Source organism: Nelumbo lutea, chromosome 5 (assembly GCF_056320005.1).
Source record: "Nelumbo lutea isolate HS-2025 chromosome 5, American lotus-T2T, whole genome shotgun sequence".
In the NCBI taxonomy this organism is placed as follows: Eukaryota; Viridiplantae; Streptophyta; class Magnoliopsida; order Proteales; family Nelumbonaceae; genus Nelumbo; species Nelumbo lutea.
In genome coordinates, this window is record NC_142688.1 from 43249988 (window position 1) to 43270087 (window position 20100).

The window sequence follows — 20100 nt, forward strand, 5'->3', positions numbered from 1 at the left end:
AAACCTTGTATAGGTTTCCCTATCTTTCCTTTTCTTTCCCTACCTTTTCCTTCAAACCAAACACAGTCTTAGAGTTTAGGAAATCAGTAGACCTAACCCAGCCTGATTTGCACCCCTATTCATAGTGTGGGTGATCATCACCCAGACTGGGCTTGGCCTAGTACCTATTATACGGGGCAAGCATGGAAGTGGGCCCAGCCCAGCCTGCATCTTGGGCATGAATGGAAGACAAGGCTTGGTTTTACACATGTTAGGTCTGGGCTTAGCACCAGTAATAAGCCTAGGCCCAGATTAGCCCACACTCCAGGCCCTAAATATAAGCATAGGCCTCTCCCTATATATAGGGTTGGGCTTAGCATAAACATAGGGATGACGTCATGGGTTGGGCCCAGACCGGCTCTGCCTACACCCAGAACCTGATATATATGTCCAGGCTTGGGCCGGCCCACATCCCGGACCTGATCATATATGTCCCGGTTTGGGGCTTGCCCTATCACACCATATTATATTTTTTGAGTTTTATTTGGTTGTGTTTCCTTAGCAGTTTCCATCTACCCCGGCTATAGAGGAGTCCGGATCTCCTGCCCACGAGAACTCTGCTCATGTTTACCGGAGCTACACATGGAGAACATCTCATCCTCTGCATAGTATTATGTAGGGGGAGTTGTTCCTAATTCACGGGGGTAGTGCATTGTGGGTAGGCGTAGGCAGGTGATCCTGACTCGCTATAGAGGCCTCCATCCTATTTTTTATGGAAGCATTGAAGTTGATTTATGTTTGATGGAGTTGGGGAGGCTTCCATCTAATCAGAATCAGGATGAATTACTATGTGGGATCTCCTGTCAACAAAACATGTTCCAACACCCTACCAACATGATCTGATACAGTGACACTGCATATCACACTGAAACTGGGGCCCACCATTAAAAGTGGGATCTGTCATGTATGAGATGTATGGTGTCAGATGATGTTGGTAGGATGTTGGAACATATTTTGTTGGCAGGTTATCTGGTCTCATGTTGTCCATATTTTCATCCATTAAGCTATATCTTGAGTCTCTAAGATCTACCGCTGCATTCTCAGTGAGACGGGCAGGGTTTAGTTTTGGTCTCCTTTTCCGGAAGACACATTGATTACATTGATTCCATATGTTCCATAGAATGCATACCACTTTTCACCAATCAAGCTTTTCATTATTCTTTCAAACCATGTAATCACATCCTCTTTGTTTTGGGCCCGAGTTGGTGTTCAACCAGGCGCAAGACCAATGCAGATTCTTCTTCATCCATGCCCACCATATAACTGGGGTCTATAATATATTGCACCCTCGAACCTATAGCCTTTCTTTGTGGGGAGCTTTTTCATGCTAAAGATTACATGAATATTTTTAGGTCTGGTTGGATTCTCAATTTTCTTATAAATTATTTTTTTGTAACCCTCACTATTCTTTCATCCTCTCTATTTGGGCTGCATTGGAGCCCAGTGACAGACACACAGAGTTGATTGTGAAGTTTGAGTTATTGCTAGGTCTCCACCATAGGAGGTCATTTTGGTTTGATTATTCTTTCATCCTCGATCTCCACCATAGGAGCCTGCCCAAGTTTCATCCCTACTTGAGTTTGGGGATTTGTAGGCTTCAATTGTTATCCCAAGATTCAAAATATTGGTATTATAGCAAAAAGGCAAAGTTTAAGAGATGTATTAGAACACACTTTTGAAATGCATGGATATGGTGAAAACATTTACATATGTAAATTGGCAATGTCTTTTCTACACAGGTTGGCCATGTCACCCCACAATACATATGAGAAGAACGTCATCGGGTACTCACTTTGTTGTTTCTATATAATTCGCATGATAGAATGCCTAGGATTCAACTAACAGCTGATCTCATTAGAGCATATAAATCCTTCTAGGAAGGTTTTGATTGAGAATGAAAACCAACATAATGGACCACCGGTGAAGGCATCTGCTATGTAACGGGATATTTCACCAGAGCCGTAGGAATAAAGAATACTTCTAACGTTCTTTGATACTTGCAATGTGGATCAGCCTTCTAAATTTTCCCAGTTAATAGAAGCAACAGGAAAACAAATAAAAATCATTTGGGCTGCTAACAATGCTTCCGCGCATAATATTTCCAGTTTCAGTTGGAGCTAAACCCAGTTCTTACTAGCCCCAATTCTTGTCTGTCACAAATGGTCGAAACTAGTCCATACTCAACAAGGAAAGACCTAGACTAGTTTGGATATGATCAGGTCAATTTTGAAAGCTGTAGTTCTCAGTTTGGATGACTTTGGTTAAGAAATGGAAATATCAATTAATTCCATTAGAATCCAATAAGCAAGAAACTCAAATAATTTCCGTACTCATTTTCCCTCTGTTTTCTTCTTTTCCTTTTAAGGAAAAATAAGCCTATAAAAAAGATACTGATTTACAGAAAATGAGATTTCCCTGTGAAAAAAATAATTTAGGGAAATACCATATATCCATGCACCCTCCCGCAGATATGCTATACATCTTCCTGTTCATACCCGCCCCAATTTCACTCATTTCTCACACGTTAACAGAAATGAGCCATAGACGAACTGCCTGGATTGTCTCAAAAAGAATGCACAATTGGTTGACCAGACCGCAATCCCAATTACAGACAGGGCAGTTGTGAAGGCTAACTGATTGCTGCATCAACCAGAACTAGAACGTGTATCTCAATTCAATGGCATTCCTGATCACCACCTCTGTCCTAGAATTTATGGGCTACAGCACCGATCAGCTCTGAGGTTCCAACAACCTGGTGACCAGATTTCCCCCAAAATATGCCAAGCTGCATGATAAGAATATCCCGAGGGTCCACGTCTCAGAGGTATCCTTACCCAATGTCGACAGTTTCAGGCAATGTACAATCATCGAGGTCTGAGATGAAACCTGGGTCATAGTGATACGGAACTGATGCAAGACCCTCCATCTCTGGAACTAGATCGTCATCAATGCCAAAATGCAGATAGCCACTGCTATCACTGTCTTCAGTGGCTTCAGTGGTGGGGACTGGCAGATTAACAAAATCAAAAGCAACTTTTCTGGGTGAAGGAAGTGGTGGTTTGCGGATCTGGTGATCTTCCTCGCCATGTTCTATTGTTCTTTGAATCTTGGATTTAGACGGCTTGGTGGAGTCCATGTTGGAGGCCTTGTGCTTGCCCAAGTACTGTGGTTTTGACATGGATCTAGATCTAACATCACATGTTGGGAAAGCTGACACAGCCCAAACATGAGCTTCACCTTCGATGCAAGCTCTTGAAGCCACCCTGAGTGATAAATTATACAAAACTCAGTAAATTTCATAAAATTCAATCAGATAAAATACCAAGACAGATAAGGCAACTTCAAAAGCCAAAATGCAAGTACGTCTGCACTCCATATTCATTTAAATAGGATTATGATTCCCTAGAATGGGGATCCAGGCATGGTCCTACCCAGTTCAATTAACTTTTACCATAAAAAAGGCCATTGCCTAATGTTGGTCCCAAGCTATTTAGGGTCTTGGGAGAGGTAGACTGGGTACAGTCCTAACCTTTGTTTGTTTGCTTGTTTTTTTATAGCAAAAGTGGCCGCAGGCTGCCCCCAGACTCATACCTGCATTCTCATGGGTGCCAGTCCAAATTAAACAAACTAACAAGATTGTTATTTCAGTAGTCATGAGCAGATGGCAGGCAAGTTAACAATGTATATATATCTAAAGGCCAAACCAGCTCAAAGTCCAGTATGAGCCCCAAGTACCAGCACACCAAAGTTGCATGAATACATTCATTCCTCCAACCTCCAAGAATGTGTCACAAACAAATATAAGAAATGGTTAAACAGATGAAACTATTTAACTAACTCCGTTAGTTTGACCAAGAGTGGGCAGTGTTTTGAAACCTAGTCCAGAGGTTTAACCATTTTTCCCTCAAACATTTCAAAATGAAATTATAAAAACCAAGTAACCCACTGAATGGTTCAGACAGGTCAATGGCAGAACTGCCTCGGTTGACAGGTCATTCCCAAAAGCCGTTGATTTTGGTCAGAAAACCGCTGACCCAGGCGGTTAACCATTCAAACCGTTCGAATAGTTTTGACCATTTTTTAATTTTTTTTTTTATTTTTTGTCAGAATGGGCCGACTGTTCGACCCGGGAACCGGACCCCTAACCGGTTAGTTCTCCGGGTCGGTTTTAAAGAACCTTGCATTGACTAGTCAATAGGCTTTTGTAAGCAGGTTAGAGGTTGATCTGAAGCAGGGATGTGACCAGCAGAAATGACAGGTTAAAAAATGGAGGTTGAGTAACCAGATCACATGATTATCCCCTCATGGTAGATAAACTGAACTTAAAATACTGGAGTTCAAGTTCAACTCAACAAAGCTTTATCAAATCTATTTGGTTTCCAGCTACACAAATTCTGCCTCATTAGTCCACCCTACCAAGGCTCGAATCTTCAATTAAATTATGAAATTATCTACAAATTTTAACGATTGAAAGAAATTGAAAGAGTTACAAACCCATACCTGAAACGGTCCTCTGCCATGTCATGGGAAGAACCTAGAAACACTTTTCCTACTGCCTGATCATCCGCTAAAGGTGGTGAATTTAAGCCACATATCGACAGATGAAGAAATGGTGGCAAAGGTATTGAGCAATCATCACCGTCACCCTGGAATTCCAATGTTACCTCTAGCTGCTCAGATGTTGCCATAGTTTCATCTCTTTGATCTGAAGGAAATACCAGGTCATCCTGTTGTTTGCTATTAGCATCATGGAGGGCAGCTGCTACTAACTTGCTATTCTGCCCTACAATTGCAAGGTTAATACTCCCTGGTGGTTCCCTGGTAAATCTCCCAGAGATATAGATAGGAGGATAGGACAAATAGCTTCCACCAGAATAAAGGCCAATCTGTGACACACTATGCCTGCGATCGCTGCGGGATCTCACCCTCCATACAGAAGAAAGCATGGCTGTGAAGTGCTTCTGAAGCAGTAATTCATTATCTGGAAGCTCACTGGCCACATCTAATAGTGTGCGAATGTTTTCCTGCCACACAAGAAACTCCCAGTATAAGTACTCTCCCCTTTCTTGAAAAGATTGCATGTTTGCAACAAAATAAAGATTGACCTCCACCCACATCTAACTAGAATTCCTATCACATGGAACTAGCATTCAAAATCTGATAGGCAGTATTATTGACATTAGGTGTCCACGTCTAACCAATGTAAAATTTAGTGCAGCGTTGCAGGACAGACACACAGGCATGGGAATCAGAATCTAGCAATTGGCTGGGAGTTTAACTCTGCAAGATGAAAAAGCAAGAACTTGTGGACATGTTTTTCTGAATAGTCCATGTTTTTCTGAATTATTGCATTATATACCTATAGAATCCATGTTATACTGATTAAGTGCAGTATCAAACACAAGGCTATCTAAGCCCAGCCAATGCGTCTGAAATGCGTATGTGCATATTGCATTCAAATCACAAAATTGAAATATATACATGTGCACCTTCTTTTTTATGAAGACATACATATACGAATATAGTTACGCTGTCAAATATACACATAGTTCAAAGTTTTGGTTTCAATGGGTATTCCGCCATGTACAACAGGGAAATCTTGTAAAACTCCACTTACAATTTGTATCTAGGTCCTCAATGTAATCAATTTGCAAAGTTTGGTTGTTGGCCCCTGCACAGTAACTTATTGAACAAGGCTTTGTATATTTTTGTTCAGTCTAATACAATACTTTACCTTTTCTTACAAAAAGGAAAAATTTAAGAAATAGGGAAATTTAAAGTATTAACAAGCAAATCTATGAGAAATGTTAAAACATGTACAACTGCACGTTAAAACCTAAGAAAATGACATCCAAATATGTAAAAAAAATCTATAATATTTTTCTTTGATGTATAACAATCAATAAAAGATAAAAATCTTAAATCGGCATCAATAGGAATTTGAGATTTATTATCAACCTCAAAACACCTGAAGCCATAGTTGTCAAGGCGATGCCTAGGCAACTAGGCACTTTTCAAAGAACGCCTCGCCCAAACGCCACAAAAAACTATGTTAGGCACATGCTTAGGGGGCTAAAGCAAATATATAATATATAAATATTTATTAAATAAAAAAATACAAAATATATAATATTTTATTGGTTGTTTTAGTTTTTATAATAGAACCTGTTGCATGTTATCATGTTGTGCCGCTTGTGCGGAAAGTAAAAACAAAATTAATCTTCAAGGGTTTCACTTTGACAAATGAATCAAACTGAGGAAGAGGAGAGAACAACAGCCCTCCATTGTTCCCACAGTCCTCCAAAGTCAAGGTGAGTTATCAGTTTTCTTCTTCTTCTTCTTCTTCTTCTTCTTCTTCTTCTTCTTCTTCTTAGTTTTGTTCTCTGTTTCCTGGTTTAAAACAGTGGTTACGCACTGTTTTTCTCCTCTTCCTTTTTGTATCTTTCAACGGACTAAAACAGGGGCTCCGCCCGCTTCTTTTGTTCTTAAACTTCTTGCATGTTTTCAGTTTTTTTTCCTCATTATTGGTGTCTGAAACAGGGCGGAACAGGGGCTCCACCCCTTCTATTATTCTTCATATTCTTCTTTTATTTTAGTATTTTTTTCACCAGCTTTTCTGGGTCTAGAACAGGGGCTCCGCCCCATTTTTTTGCTCTTAATTTCTTGCATTTTTCAGCTTTTTTTTGTTCTCATCATTGGTTTCTGAAACAGGGGCTCCGCCCCTTATTTTCTTCTTTATATTTCTTCTTTTATTTTAATATTTCTTCACCAGCTTTTCTGGGTCTAGAACAGGGGCTCCACCCCCTACTTTTCTTCTTCATTTTCTTATTTTATTTTAGTATTTGTTCCCTATGTATTGTTGATCTAAAAAAGGGGCTCCACCCCCTTCAGTTTTGTCTAATTCTAACTTCTAACTTGCAAGTTGCAACTCTAATATATTGTTTTGCCTACTTGAAGCAACACTTTAAGAAATACAAGCACAAAGTGCAGAATACATAAAACCAAAAAAAAAAAACTAGTTCAGAAGGGGTAGAAATCCATCGGCAAGCCTTATTTTTAAATTCCATTGCCTAGGCGCCTGGGCACCCCATGGTCACCTAGCCTCGCCTTGGCGCCTTGAAAACCATGCTGAAGCTTTATTTTTTTGGTTGAAATTTCTATACTAATGGTGTGTTTGGTTTGAAGGAAAAAGTAGGGAAAGGAAAGGAAAGATAAAGAAACCTTTACAAACCTTGTATAGGTTTTCCTCCCTTTCCCTTCCTTTCCCTATCTTTTCCTTCAAACCAAACATAACCTAAGACTTCCAATCAGATTCAATACACCTAAAATGCTGAGACTTGATTTTTTGGATCAGAAAAGAAAGAGTCCCATGATCTAAAGTCTTCTAATCCCATTCACCAGCAAAGATGATTCATTATTGTACTTGCACAACTCGATCTGACTTTATTTTTTTTCTCACAGAAGTTCATGTAAAAAACATCAAATTGATTCAAATCAATGAGGGTTATTTTTTCATTTTTTTGATTGGTCAGTCGAGTTTTCTCATTAAAACCCCTAAAATTTATGTACTACTGAAATCTCTTGTCCTTCAAAAGCTGCAGGCTGCCCATACAACTGCTGATGTCTGCAGGATTCTGGGCTAGCAAGATCGGCAGGAAAAAAGAACAATAACCCCTAATAGTTTTGATTGATGTTTTAAAACCTGAACCAGTGGCCAAATAAATTAGGTTGTGGGTTGACAGTTCAAACATCCAGGTCAAATTAAACCCATGATAACACTACAAGTCTACAACTATTAGATTGGAATCATAACAATCCTATGTTAATAAAGAGGGAGAGAAGGAAATAAGTTGAGAGAGTGGCTGTGGCAGAAGTAGCAACAGTTACTTTTTTTCTTTTTTTGTCTGTTAATATATCTTTAATATATATTTTGACTTTTGTCTTTAATTTTATTGAGAAAATAGTTAATATGTTAATATATTTCATGCCTTTAATTTTAGGCACACTTGTAAGGACAGCCGTATGGGGAGATAAAACCGTGTTAGCTCTCTCATTAATCCTTGTAATATGTACCTATTAATTTGCATTAGTAAATGCTCAGTTATTGATTAAATAATAATGATAATAATAATAATAATAATTTTACTAAAATCAAGCCAAGGTTTTAGTTAATTGGTTTGAATCATGATTGGTGAACAGTTCAGACGGTTTAGTGGCTCAACTGTCCAGGTTGATCTTTTTTTTTTTTTTACCAGGTCAGCTGTGTTTCCAACTTACTAACAATGAGTCCTTATTCCAATACCAACCTAGAAATTAGACGGGAGGTTTCTTGGTTTAGAAGAGAAAAGATGAATCTATCAACCTATTTAATTCAGTTATATACATGGCTGATACATGATGAAATTTTGATCCTTGGTGAAGTATAGAACTACCTGGGGACTCAAACACCTGTTTAGGGGTTGAAAGTTGTACTTAATTTTGTATTAATGAAGTTACCGTTTCCAATAAAAAATAAGAAAGGAAGAACCTAAAATTTTGTCTAATCACCACATTCTTCCACCTTTTCTTTTCTTCTTTTCCTATAACAAAAATAGGCCCTATATTTTATTGAATTTTCTTTTTTTCTTTTTTTCTTTTTCTTCTCATGAATATGTTGATTTTCTATACTTTAACATGAAGTTTATACCTTTTTTATGAAAATTATAGATACTTTAACCTAAAATTTTGTCTAATCACCGCATTCTTCCACCTTTTCTGTTTTTTCTTTTCCTATAACAAAAATAGGCCCTATATTTTTTTTTAACTTTCTTTTCTTTCTTTTTCTTCTCATGAATATCTTGATTTTCTATACTTTAACATGAAGTTTATACTTTTTTTATGAAAATTATGGATAATTATTAAGGAAATATGGTTATGGAACCTAGGGAGCTACCCTACGATATATATATTTTTTTACTTAAAAAGTCCACCTAGGCGACTAGGTGACAAGGCGTCCCCCTTTTGCCTAGCTTCACCTTAGCACCCTGAAAACTATGCCATTACTACAAGTGTCAATGGGAGAAAGGAATACAGTTAACTTTTTTCATATCTATCATGGGGTCCTCTTTAGTTTATTTGCTTGTAATAAGATTGTTAGTGGGTTAAATGATTTGAATAGCTAAACTCCCTTTTGCCTAGCTTCACCTTGGCACCTTGAAAACTATGCCATTACTACAAGTGTCAATGGGAGAAAGGAATACAGTCTAACATTTTTCATATCTATCATGGGGTCCTCTTTAGTTTATTTGCTTGTAATAAGATTGTTAGTGGGTTAAATGATTTGAATAGCTAAACTCCTATTTGAGTGTCCATATGGGTTAAATGTAGCTGATTGCCAGTTTCAGGGCCTAAAGTGAGGTTTATAAGGAAAGACCATAGAAAGGACCATCAAAATTGAATTTTGAGAAAACAATGTGAAATTTAAGGGGAAAATTGAAGACATGAATTGGTGTTGGAGGTTTCTTATTTCTTATCCTCACTATTTCTTGTTAATGTTTTACAAGTGAAGATTCAGAAAAAGTCCATACCCATAAAGACTTTATCATACCACCCCTTGCATCCAGAACACATTCCCCATCATAAAACAGACCTAAAATTGCAAGTTTTGAAATGATTAAGAGCCAGTGCCTAGTCAACAAAGATATTCCCAACATCTTCATGTACACACACCCCAAAGGCCTCTCATGGCTGTCAATTTTTTTATATTTCTTTATTGCCAAATTACATAGAAAATAGCAAAACGATCCATAGCTCATTATTTCCCAATGATCAAATCGGACAAGAAAAGATGACTTCCTCCATGGAGTTCAGTGGACCCAAGGCAGATAGAAGAGGAAGTAATAAAACTCCCAAATAAACGATTTTTTTTTTTAAGAAAAGTATTGCATTAGTATCAAAAGTATAAGGTCCTGTACAATGAGAAGCTGTACAAGTAAGACCAAAATTAGGACCCCCCCCAAAAAAAGTCCACCCTCAAAAAAGAACCAGAACAAAAAACATCTCTACAAACATCAGATAGAGACACCCAGCTTCTAAGCTCTTCAATATAAAGGAAATGCTTAGGTCAAAAAACAACGAGAAAGAGAAAACAAAAAAGAAAAAAGGTAGTTCACTAACGTTCTTTGTTAGATTTACACATAACACATCTATTGTGCAGGTGCATACCCTTTCTTTTTATAGTTCTGTACAAGCGAGTACCTTATTAAGAAATTCCTTCCCTCTTGCAATAATCCCTCTCTTGTTCTTGCTCTCTAATACATATTTGTTAAAATTAATTAGACTCAGAGAAGCACTTAAAAAGGTTATTCACCTACAGCCTGGTTTAGATTAGACCTGCTCACAGGCTGGGCCGGGCCAGGCTTTGTCTATGTATCAACAGAATACATTCAGGCCAGAGCCCAAGCCCAGCCAGAAATTTGAGAACAGATTTGTTTTCTTTTTTTATTCACTAAAAAAGTGTTTTATTTATATTAAAAGCCCTCAAAGCACAAAAATAATAAAAGATCTCACTATAAAAAAAAAAAAGAATGAGGAACAAAGAAAAAATACTGTATATATAATTTTTATTTAATAAAAATGTTTTTATTATTTAATATAATATTATCAAGCCGGGCTCGGGCTTGGGCTGGGCTTTTTCGACAAAGCCCAAGTCTGCAGGCCTAAAATCATGCCCAACCCAACTTAGAACGGGCTGGGCCTATGAACAGGTCTAGTTTAGATTTACCTAGACTGATTGCAAACATGTTATGGAGGTCATTGCTTATTGCCTAATTAACCAAATTAGGCTGCTATTATAAAATCTTAAAATCTCCGGCTTTTGTTGTCTGAAAAGTAAATGAGATTATACTAAAAGAGGGAGAGCTTCCGTCAAAACAAAAGATGGTTACAATCTGTATCACCATTATCAACATCATCTAAGCCTTGTCCCAACTATATGGGATCAGCTACATGAATCCTGCTTCACGGAGAGACAAATCGGGATCTTTGACCATGAGAGTTTGGCAAAAGTTTTAGTTCAGGCTGCCAACACAGCCCTCCTTTATCTATTCTTGGGACTGATAGTGTAAGTCAAGCCCACACTGGAAGAGTTGGAATTCAAATCCATGTGCTATCATTAAATCTCCTACTTAATAAATTTGAATTAAAAAATTACATAATTTCAGGAAATTATACAATACAATTACAATCTAAATCTTATTACAGTGAATCAATATTTTGAATACCTAAATCTTAGTACTCATATCAGATTTGGATTCTTTATACCCCATCTTCTCAAACCTAAAATAAAGTCATGTTAGAATTCTCATCACAAGAGTTCTGAAATTAAGAAGAATGCAATAATCTTATTGGTTAAGTTTATTTCTCTAAAATTAGAGTTAAAGGATTTTCTCCTTTTTTAGAGATGCAATTAATAGGTCCATCATTTTTTATTAGTAATAACATAATTAATAGGTCTATCTTCCTTCAAGATACCCTGAATTCATGAATTGAATCTTTTTATGCCAACAGAAAGTTTATTCAGTAACATATCCAATTAGTCCAAAATCACATGATTTGAACATGAAACAATTATGTTCAATTTGGACATGAAATCCAAAATCACATGATTTAAGATAGACATCTAGTTGTTTTAGGATTTAATAGGTAATTGTTTTAGAAATTGTAAGTCCTAAAAATTTGTATCAAAGTAGTAATTCATCAAGAAGTCAATCATTATAGTTTTTTAGGAATCCTGGTTAGATCTGAAGTTAGTCCAACCTTGAGATGAAAGGCAATTAGAAATCTTAAAATTTAGGAAATAAGTCTATATAAGGTTTATATTGTTGCTATAAAGGAGGACAAGAGTTGGAATAAAATATTGCCTTTTCCACAGTTTTCTTTTGTGTTGATGTCAATTTAGGTATTGATACTCTCGATGGTATCCCTAAGAGCTCCTTCCTAGGCTTCTAAGCAAGACTCAAAGTATTGATACTCTCGATACACAAATGTTGCATACCAAGAGTTTCAATCAATCAAAACTCCATACTATTTTTTTTATCTTTTGTTTGCACTTCTTGTCAATTGAAATGAAAGTTTATGAACCGTATTGGTGTCCCTGTCATTTCAAATCAACATGTTATCAAATCTTAGTATGAACCCTATCTTAGCTTAAAAGTAACAGATAAGTTTCAACGTTTCTCATCGAATATATTTAATGGCAACCAGATATAGCTAGCAAAGCTTGATCCCTATTATTTGGGGCCAGCTACATGAATCCTATTCCATCATTCAATCTAATTAAGGGCCATATCTGTTATTTATTTTGAATGATGAGAAGCAAGTACCTATATCTAGATCACCAACAAGGAATGAATGAGGAGAAATGAGAGTGTTTTGGAATCTAGAATTACCTCTGTTACTTTGAGGAGGGCCTTTCCAGAGCCAGTGTTGCTCATCTTTTCATTATTAGCATTGTCTGTTGAAGCTAAAACATATTTTTGAAAAAGTTCTCTATACCTCTCACAACAATGGGCAGGATGGCGAAACCTCCCCCTGTAAAACCCACCAGCAGTCATCCCATACAATGTGTCACTGACCAAACTCCAGTGTGTATTATACTCATGAACAATTGCACACAATATCGCATCTTCCTGTGAAGACCAAGGATCGGGTGATGGAACACAATCTCTTGACCAAATTCCTTTTTTCTTTAACTTTTCTGGTTTGATTACCAAAACCCGCTTTACTGGCATGGGAGTTATAGAGATTTTTCCTCCCATCTTGCTCCTATTTGCTGGCTTGATATCAAGATCAACAACCACATTCTCACCCGCTTTTGATTCTTTATTTTCATCAAGCTGTTTATCCAGGGTGCAGGAATCAACAGGACTAATTTCAGGAACAGATTTCTTGAGTTTCTTGGAACTTTTCTTTGTCATAGTCTCTTCTTCTACCTCAGGCGTTGCCCGGGCCTTCTTACGTTTTTTCTGAATAGGAGAATGTGGTGGTGAAATGTCTGATGTAACAACCTCAGGGCAGATATCATCATCAATGGACATGGGCTCCGCTGGTGGTTCCTCATGGAAATCCTCTGATTCAGATGCCAGGGCCCCCTTTTTCAGAGATTTGAATTTTGCTTTCTTGCTTTTCTTCTTTGACTTGCGTTTTTCAGCAGACGCTTCATTCCTGCCCATAGAAAAGGGATAAATAAATTCATTTTTGAATCACTAAACAGGAAAGTTATCATTCTATTCCTTTACTAGGGAGTCTCTTTCTGGCTATGGAGTTAAACTTCAAGTAGCAGAAGTACCTTAATCCAGTTTTTCCTTTTATACCAAACTGCACTTTCCTAAGCACAATGTATAAGCATTGCAGCAGGGTTGCTCTTGATATATCAATCAAAATTTTGAAATTGGAAAGTGCAAAGATGATCCTTAATTTGTATGAATAATGAGAAACTGAAGAAGTATGCAGATAACTTGAGAACCTAGTGAGGCACACATTGAAATCTAACATGATAACTGATCTAAGCTTTGTCACTAGTTCGATCTACAAAAAATGAATTGATCTATCAGAAAGTTCTAAGAAAAACAAAGAAAACACATGAACAACTCATGGTCTGACAACAAGGTGCATTAATATATTTTCCTAACAAAAACAGTAGAATTGGCAAACTCTAAAAGGATCTTTATGTTCATATTTCAAAGAAGATTTTTCTAAGATTTTCTTTCTTCTCTCTTTAAAACCTTCACTAAATAGTCCAATAAAATCCCTAGAAAACATATCTTTAAGGAATTCATATACAAATTTCTGGTTGGTGTCTTACTTCACAGACTCCAGGTTTTTATCTTCTGCCTCTTCTGCCTCTTTAGCTTCAGATTCCTGTTTTTCCATCAACTGTGAAGCAAATAACCACTTAGTCAAATACACAAATAGAGCTACAATTGTCGCAAAAGAGCATACCGTAATAATAAAACTACAAACCTGACGCAGAGCCAAGGCCTCAACCTGCTGCCGGTATGCCTCTGTTGCAAAATCGGCATCCCATCCTAAATAGTAGGACATCCATGAATTAAAACCTAGATCTCAAAGTACAAATCCTATAATGTTTGCTGACAGAGTTCTAAAATAAATGTAACACACATCCAATGGTACTTAAACCCAGAAGATGGGCATTCATTTCTCCTACAGTATAGGCAGAAAATTCACTAGGTCCACATACTGAGTTAAACACACACACACACACACACACACACACACACACACACACACACATTCTCACAGCTATTAGTCATAAATTCACATAAACAAATTTACAACATCTTAAATGTTACTTACTTTCATATAAGAATGGTTCATCGTCATCATCAATCTCAGCTTCCATATCATCCTTAAACTTCTCAATACGATCCAGCTCCCATTCTGCCTCCTCAAATGCTTCAGATTCTATCACAGATTTGTCTACTACAGGATCCCATAAATCAAGAAAACGCATTGCATATCGATCTATTGGCCGGAGATGATTCTCAAAGGATGAACTTGCTTGCCCTGCTGCCGCAGCTGCGGCTGCCATCTGCTTGACATCAGCTAGCATGTCAACATCTTCTTCCCTACTAGCCAAAGTGAGGGTTCTCTCTTCTTGTTGATCTATTCCATTCATGGTGGCCCCACCATCTTTATTTACAATACTAACCCAGCCACTCTGATCTCCAGCAATCCTCTCATCAACTTTCATGTCATCTTCATACACAAACTCATCATCTTCCAGTCTCCCAATAGCCTCTTCTGTGAACTCCTGGTTGTCCACAGCCTCTTCCTGCTCAACTTTCTTTAGCGCCATATAATCTGCTTCATCTTCTGCATATTTCAAAGCAGCTTCTACATCTGCGTTTGATAGAAAATCCTCCGTTTCACTGTTAGAATTTCTTTCTTTCTTGACAGGAACTATTCTATGACCTGAAAACAATTCCATTGGGTCAAGTTTCTTGAAGAATTCGGTGTTGTAGCTTCCACTCTGTATAACTAGATCATCAAGCGCACGCTTCTGATTTGCCTTCTTCAAAATGTTCTCCTCAATGGTGCTTTCACTGATTAGCCGATAGATATGTACTTCACGTGTCTGGCCAATCCTATGGCATCTATCTTGAGCTTGCTGGTCCATAGCAGGATTCCAGTCACTGTCATAGAAAATAACTGTATCTGCTCCAACTAAGTTGATGCCAACACCTCCACTACGGGTTGACAATATGAAAAGAAAGATTTTGGGATTTGTATTAAACCTCTGCATCAATGTTTGCCTCTCTTCTGGCTGAGTAGATCCATCTAAGCGCATGTAAGTGTAGCCATACAAGTTGATGAAAGCTTCCAATATGTCAAGCATCTTTGTCATTTGAGTGAATATTAATGCACGGTGGCCTTCTGATCTCAACCGCCTAAGCAAAACAGCAAGCTCCTGCAGCTTACCACAGTCAAATTGTATAAGACGCCTGTCAGGGAAATAAACTTTCCGCCGTACAATAGCAGGCCAAATTGGTGTCAGAAGTGGCGACAAGACTTCAGAGCAATTTTCCTTGTAAGATTGGTGCATGAACACAGGGGACCCAGTTTTGCTGCACCAGCTGGAAGGTGACAGGGCCCGTGCTGCTGGGATTGCAAACATGAAGCTTTCAACGAGATTTATCATCCTCTGGAGGCGTTCAACTGGCGACAAGATAATATCAGCCAACTTTGAAGAGAAGTTCAAGTAGCAAGAAGGATTATTCTTCTGATGATGGATATCAAAAACCGGATGCCTTATTGTGAGAAGATCTGTAAGGTTTGTCCCATACATGGGCCTTTTTCGGCACTGTAAGGAATTCCACCAAGCAATGGATGCCGCTCTTTCTTTTGCTTCTTTCAGTCTTTCCTCATGAAGAACCTTTTGAATCTCTTCAAATAGATTACTTCCCTGGGTCCTTTTCTTGTGATCATTAAGTCTGATTCTACACCCAATTTTCTCTGGGCAGGAACGCTCCTTGATTAAACTTGAGGGGGTAGCAAGAACTCTAACTTCCTCACTGTCCCAAGATGTCATGCTGAAATCCAAATGAGTAAATATAAAAGACAACCCCTTTAGATCTACACAAGAGAATGGATCAGATGAAAGAATCATGCAAACAGATGAACTCAATTGCATGTCAATGCCAGCCATGTCAAAGGAACTTATGATTGGACGACCCTCAAATAGGTCTGGATGATTACAGACTTTACGGAGTTGCATTATAACACTGATCATCCCGAAGAAGTTAGCACTGGCCAGGGTTGCTTGTGTTTCTGAGCTGGCAATAAAATCCTCGTACAAGTTCCGCTGCCTCTTTGATAGTCTGCAATATATGACATGCTCATGTTTCTTAGGAAGTTGCTTCTCCACATCCCTTTTCAAACGCCTGAGTATGAATGGGCGAAGCACATTATGCAAGCGATCAACAACTTCTTTGTTTACCTTCTCTTGTCCCTCTACCATTCCTGAAATTGGATTACAGAACCAATCTTTGAACTCCTGGTGAGACTGAAAGATGTGGGGCATCAAGAAATGCATTAGAGACCATAGTTCCATTAGATCATTCTGAAGTGGTGTCCCAGTCAACAAAATTCGCCTCTTTGAGTTGAAGTTCAGTAGGGTTTGCCATCTCTGGGACTTCCAGTTCTTTATTAGATGGGCTTCATCTAGAATTAAATATTTCCACTTCTTCCGCTTAAAAACTTTAGAATCCTGTATAACAAGTCTGTAGGTTGTGATGCACACATGGAAGGAGTTTGGCTTCAACCAACCTTGCCTCTTTGACTTGCGTTCTTTAGCGCTTCCAAAATATGTTAGAATTTTAAAAGCAGGGCTCCATCTAAGAAACTCCGTTTCCCAATTGAGCATGACACTAGTTGGGACCACAATGAGATGGGGACCCCATATTCCTTTTTCACATGCTAGGTGTGCCAGGAGAGCAATCGTCATAATTGTCTTCCCTAGGCCCATCTCATCAGCTAAAATCCCATTAAGTCTCTTCTCATACATTGTGACAAGCCAATCCAGGCCAATATGTTGGTACTCACGAAGAGGATGCTTAAGAAGAAAAGGAAATTTTGTACGTACTTTGGTTGTTGAGAAAGTATTTCCTGTTGGTTGTGCTGATCTTGCTGCAGCAGCCGCATCAGCAATCCTGTTCTCATTCTCCCTTTCTACTTCAGTTTTCAAGTCAGGCCCTGCTTCTGACTCTTTTGCAACAGGATCCACAACATCCTTCAATTTATCATCTTCATGCTGTGAAATAGCATCTTCACTCATAGGAGCAACCCTCCTTAGCTCAGTATCTTCATGTTCTGGAGAATCCAGTAGATCCTCATTTGCAGAGGCATACTCAGATTCATTAGAAGCATCTTCATCGGTATTGACATCCTGACAAATAGAAGGACATTAAACAAGGGAAGTCATGGTCAGGATGTAGACAGCAGAAGCTGCACTGCTAGGAAATATTCTTACCTACCTTTTTATACCTTGCAAGCAATTCTTCTATTGGCACTTCACTCTCTTTTTGCAGTAACTCTATCTGTAAAACAACAGCACTGGTAAGAGGAAATAAAATTATGCAAATATTAGAATAATCAATATGTGTCCGTATATGTGTGACAAAGATAAGTTGAATACTAGACTTGGCTTACTCTTTACCTCATTTAAGGGGTCACTTGCATCTGCTTTTGCCAGCTCCTCTTCCTCAGACAAGGTTGCCTCATCATCCTGGACCTTAGATTCAGGTTAAGAGCAGTCAGAGATTTTGGAAAAGGGATTATTGCATAGAAGTTATCGTTGTTCATTTTTTTTCTTGAAAAAAAATGCTCCATTAGAAGTATGTAGATATGACAAAAGTTAAGTGGATAAGGGAATAGTGAGAGATCAAGAACAAAATGCCCCACAAAACACAAAAGTAATTGAAAATCTACTTGCCAAATCATAGATTCCTTCCTTCTTAATCAATAACAGGTTTTTATTACAAAAACAAAATTGGAGAAATACAAGTTGACATGGTTAGGAATTTCTTAACAGATCTCAAACTAATAAAACATAACGGTAGAAAATACATTACAAAGTTTGAACATTGGGTCTGAGGATACAAGTATATTTTAGGAAGATTTATGGAGAGGAGATAGTCTCTAAGCCGAACATCATTATGGACTCTAAAGCATATCTTCTTTCAAGTCTTCCCCAAGGTTCGAAATTTTGATACAGTACGCCCCATATTGGGCGTATCGTATCGTATCTTTTGGGTCCCGATACGCCTGTTTACAGGTGTTTCGGGACCCCACTCCTTTTTAACTCCCCAAAAACCAAATTTAAAAAAAGAACTAAAAAAAATACCATTTCCATGTGTATCTGAGTACCGATACGCCTCTGCCGATACACAGAGGCGTATCGATTGAACCATGGTCTTCCCCCATTTCTAGACTGTTTTTTGGTAGGTTCCATTTCTACCATTTCTAGATCATTGATTCCTTGCTAGTTGCTACTATGAGCAACTCCTGAACATTAAGATCCTCTTAAAGATATTAAAGACATTGCAGTTGGAAAGCAATTATTACATCCTTGAGTTCCTTTAGCACTTCAACAAAACAGTCTTGATCTGATTTCTCACATCAGATCCTCAAAAGGTAATAACATTTACACTTCAAGTTTAAAGCATTATAATCTGATTCTTCGTTTTCATACACATTCTTTAAAAGTTTAAATGGGTGATCACTGCTTGTCCAAGCACTAAGATCTTCGTATGGTAGGTAGCATACAAATTCATTCATTGTACCCAATAAAGGACATTACCCATGTTGGTCCCAGCCATCAGTAGTAAACTGGATATGGACCTAACTTGAAACCATCGCCCAACCATTATTTTTGACAATCAACCATTGGGACTCATTGGCATTTCTGTGGCTTCCATGATTAGATGGTGCCATGGTGGTAAATAGTTTTGTGCTCATCAGTGACTGTATAGAAGTGAATCCCCATTGTAAAGTTGTTAACTATTGACCGGGAAAAAAATGTTGTGAAGCCCAACTTTAATAGCTGTTTTTTCTTATTTGTGATCAGAAATGAACCTTCAATTACCTGTCTCACTTTCCTGGTTGTTCAACCCAACAGCTGTCCACCTTAATCTTAGTTGTGGCCATCAATTAACAACATGCAAGGGGGTAATAAAATGTCTTACATGCCAAATAATCATTTAAAATAGGTTTTAAGAACTGGTTGATCAATACTGATAGAGAAAAGGACTAGCTGATCCATTGATAAGATCTAAAATTAGTCCTTCCTATTGAACTTAAAGTTAGATTAGGTTTTATGTTTGGAAGCACATAATACATGCAACTTTCTCTTCTTCTATCTGAGATTTGTTTCTATAATACATTCTTGTGCAATATCTTCTCTGTCTCTAAAATATTGTCCTTACTAATTATTCTAATTGCTGTCAAGAACTCTCAATTAAACCATTAATCAAAAGCAGTTTTATTTTATACAATGAAGATCTTAGACCTTCCATACAATCCATCAGCATGGGGTGGGCTACTTGAATCCTGTTTAGCCATTCTGTTTTGTCCAGTGACAAACTCATACTCTCCCCTGTCACTACCAAAAAAAGAAGCAAAAACCTTTCCCTCACAACTTAGCCCACTACTATTTCAATGTGCAAGCACAGAATCTTGATAATGAGGTCAATGACCTATAAATTTTGATTGGCAAGGAAGTTCATGACAGAAGCTATTATGATAAAGACAATATTGCTCAGGAAAATGGAAAGCGTTAGTTTCCTTTTCAACAAAATAGCAAAATAATATCAACATTCAACACAGAACACACTTTTCAACAGGTTGTTGCAAATATCAATTGAAAATGATTGTCAATTTATAAATTTAGTATTCTTTTTACAAGCAAATAAATCATACTCATAAGCTTCATCTAATAGTACCTTCTCTTCTCCATAAGCAAGAAAATAATCACCATCCTGAAAAAAATAAAAATAAGGCAAC

At 37.7% G+C, this 20100-nt stretch overlaps 1 protein-coding gene across 3 annotated transcripts in view; it reads right to left on the reverse strand.

Moving 5' to 3' along the window:
- Positions 1 to 2295: 2295 nt before the first annotated feature.
- PIE1 (SNF2 domain-containing protein / helicase domain-containing protein) overlaps positions 2296 to 20100 on the reverse strand; it is a 40499-nt gene continuing 22694 nt past the window's right edge. For 2 of the 3 annotated variants that reach the window (XM_088946403.1, XM_088946404.1), the window contains 9 exons: positions 20040 to 20075; positions 17756 to 17830; positions 17574 to 17636; positions 14395 to 17485; positions 14041 to 14105; positions 13883 to 13953; positions 12468 to 13242; positions 4540 to 5063; positions 2296 to 3302 (listed from right to left, as the gene is read on the reverse strand). In XM_088946403.1, coding sequence (XP_088802529.1) covers positions 2870 to 3302; positions 4540 to 5063; positions 12468 to 13242; positions 13883 to 13953; positions 14041 to 14105; positions 14395 to 17485; positions 17574 to 17636; positions 17756 to 17830; positions 20040 to 20075 — 5133 coding nt within the window. In that variant the 3' untranslated portion in view covers positions 2296 to 2869. The remainder of the gene's footprint in view (positions 3303 to 4539; positions 5064 to 12467; positions 13243 to 13882; positions 13954 to 14040; positions 14106 to 14394; positions 17486 to 17573; positions 17637 to 17755; positions 17831 to 20039; positions 20076 to 20100) is intronic. The other variant, XM_088946405.1, reaches the window with a different exon arrangement.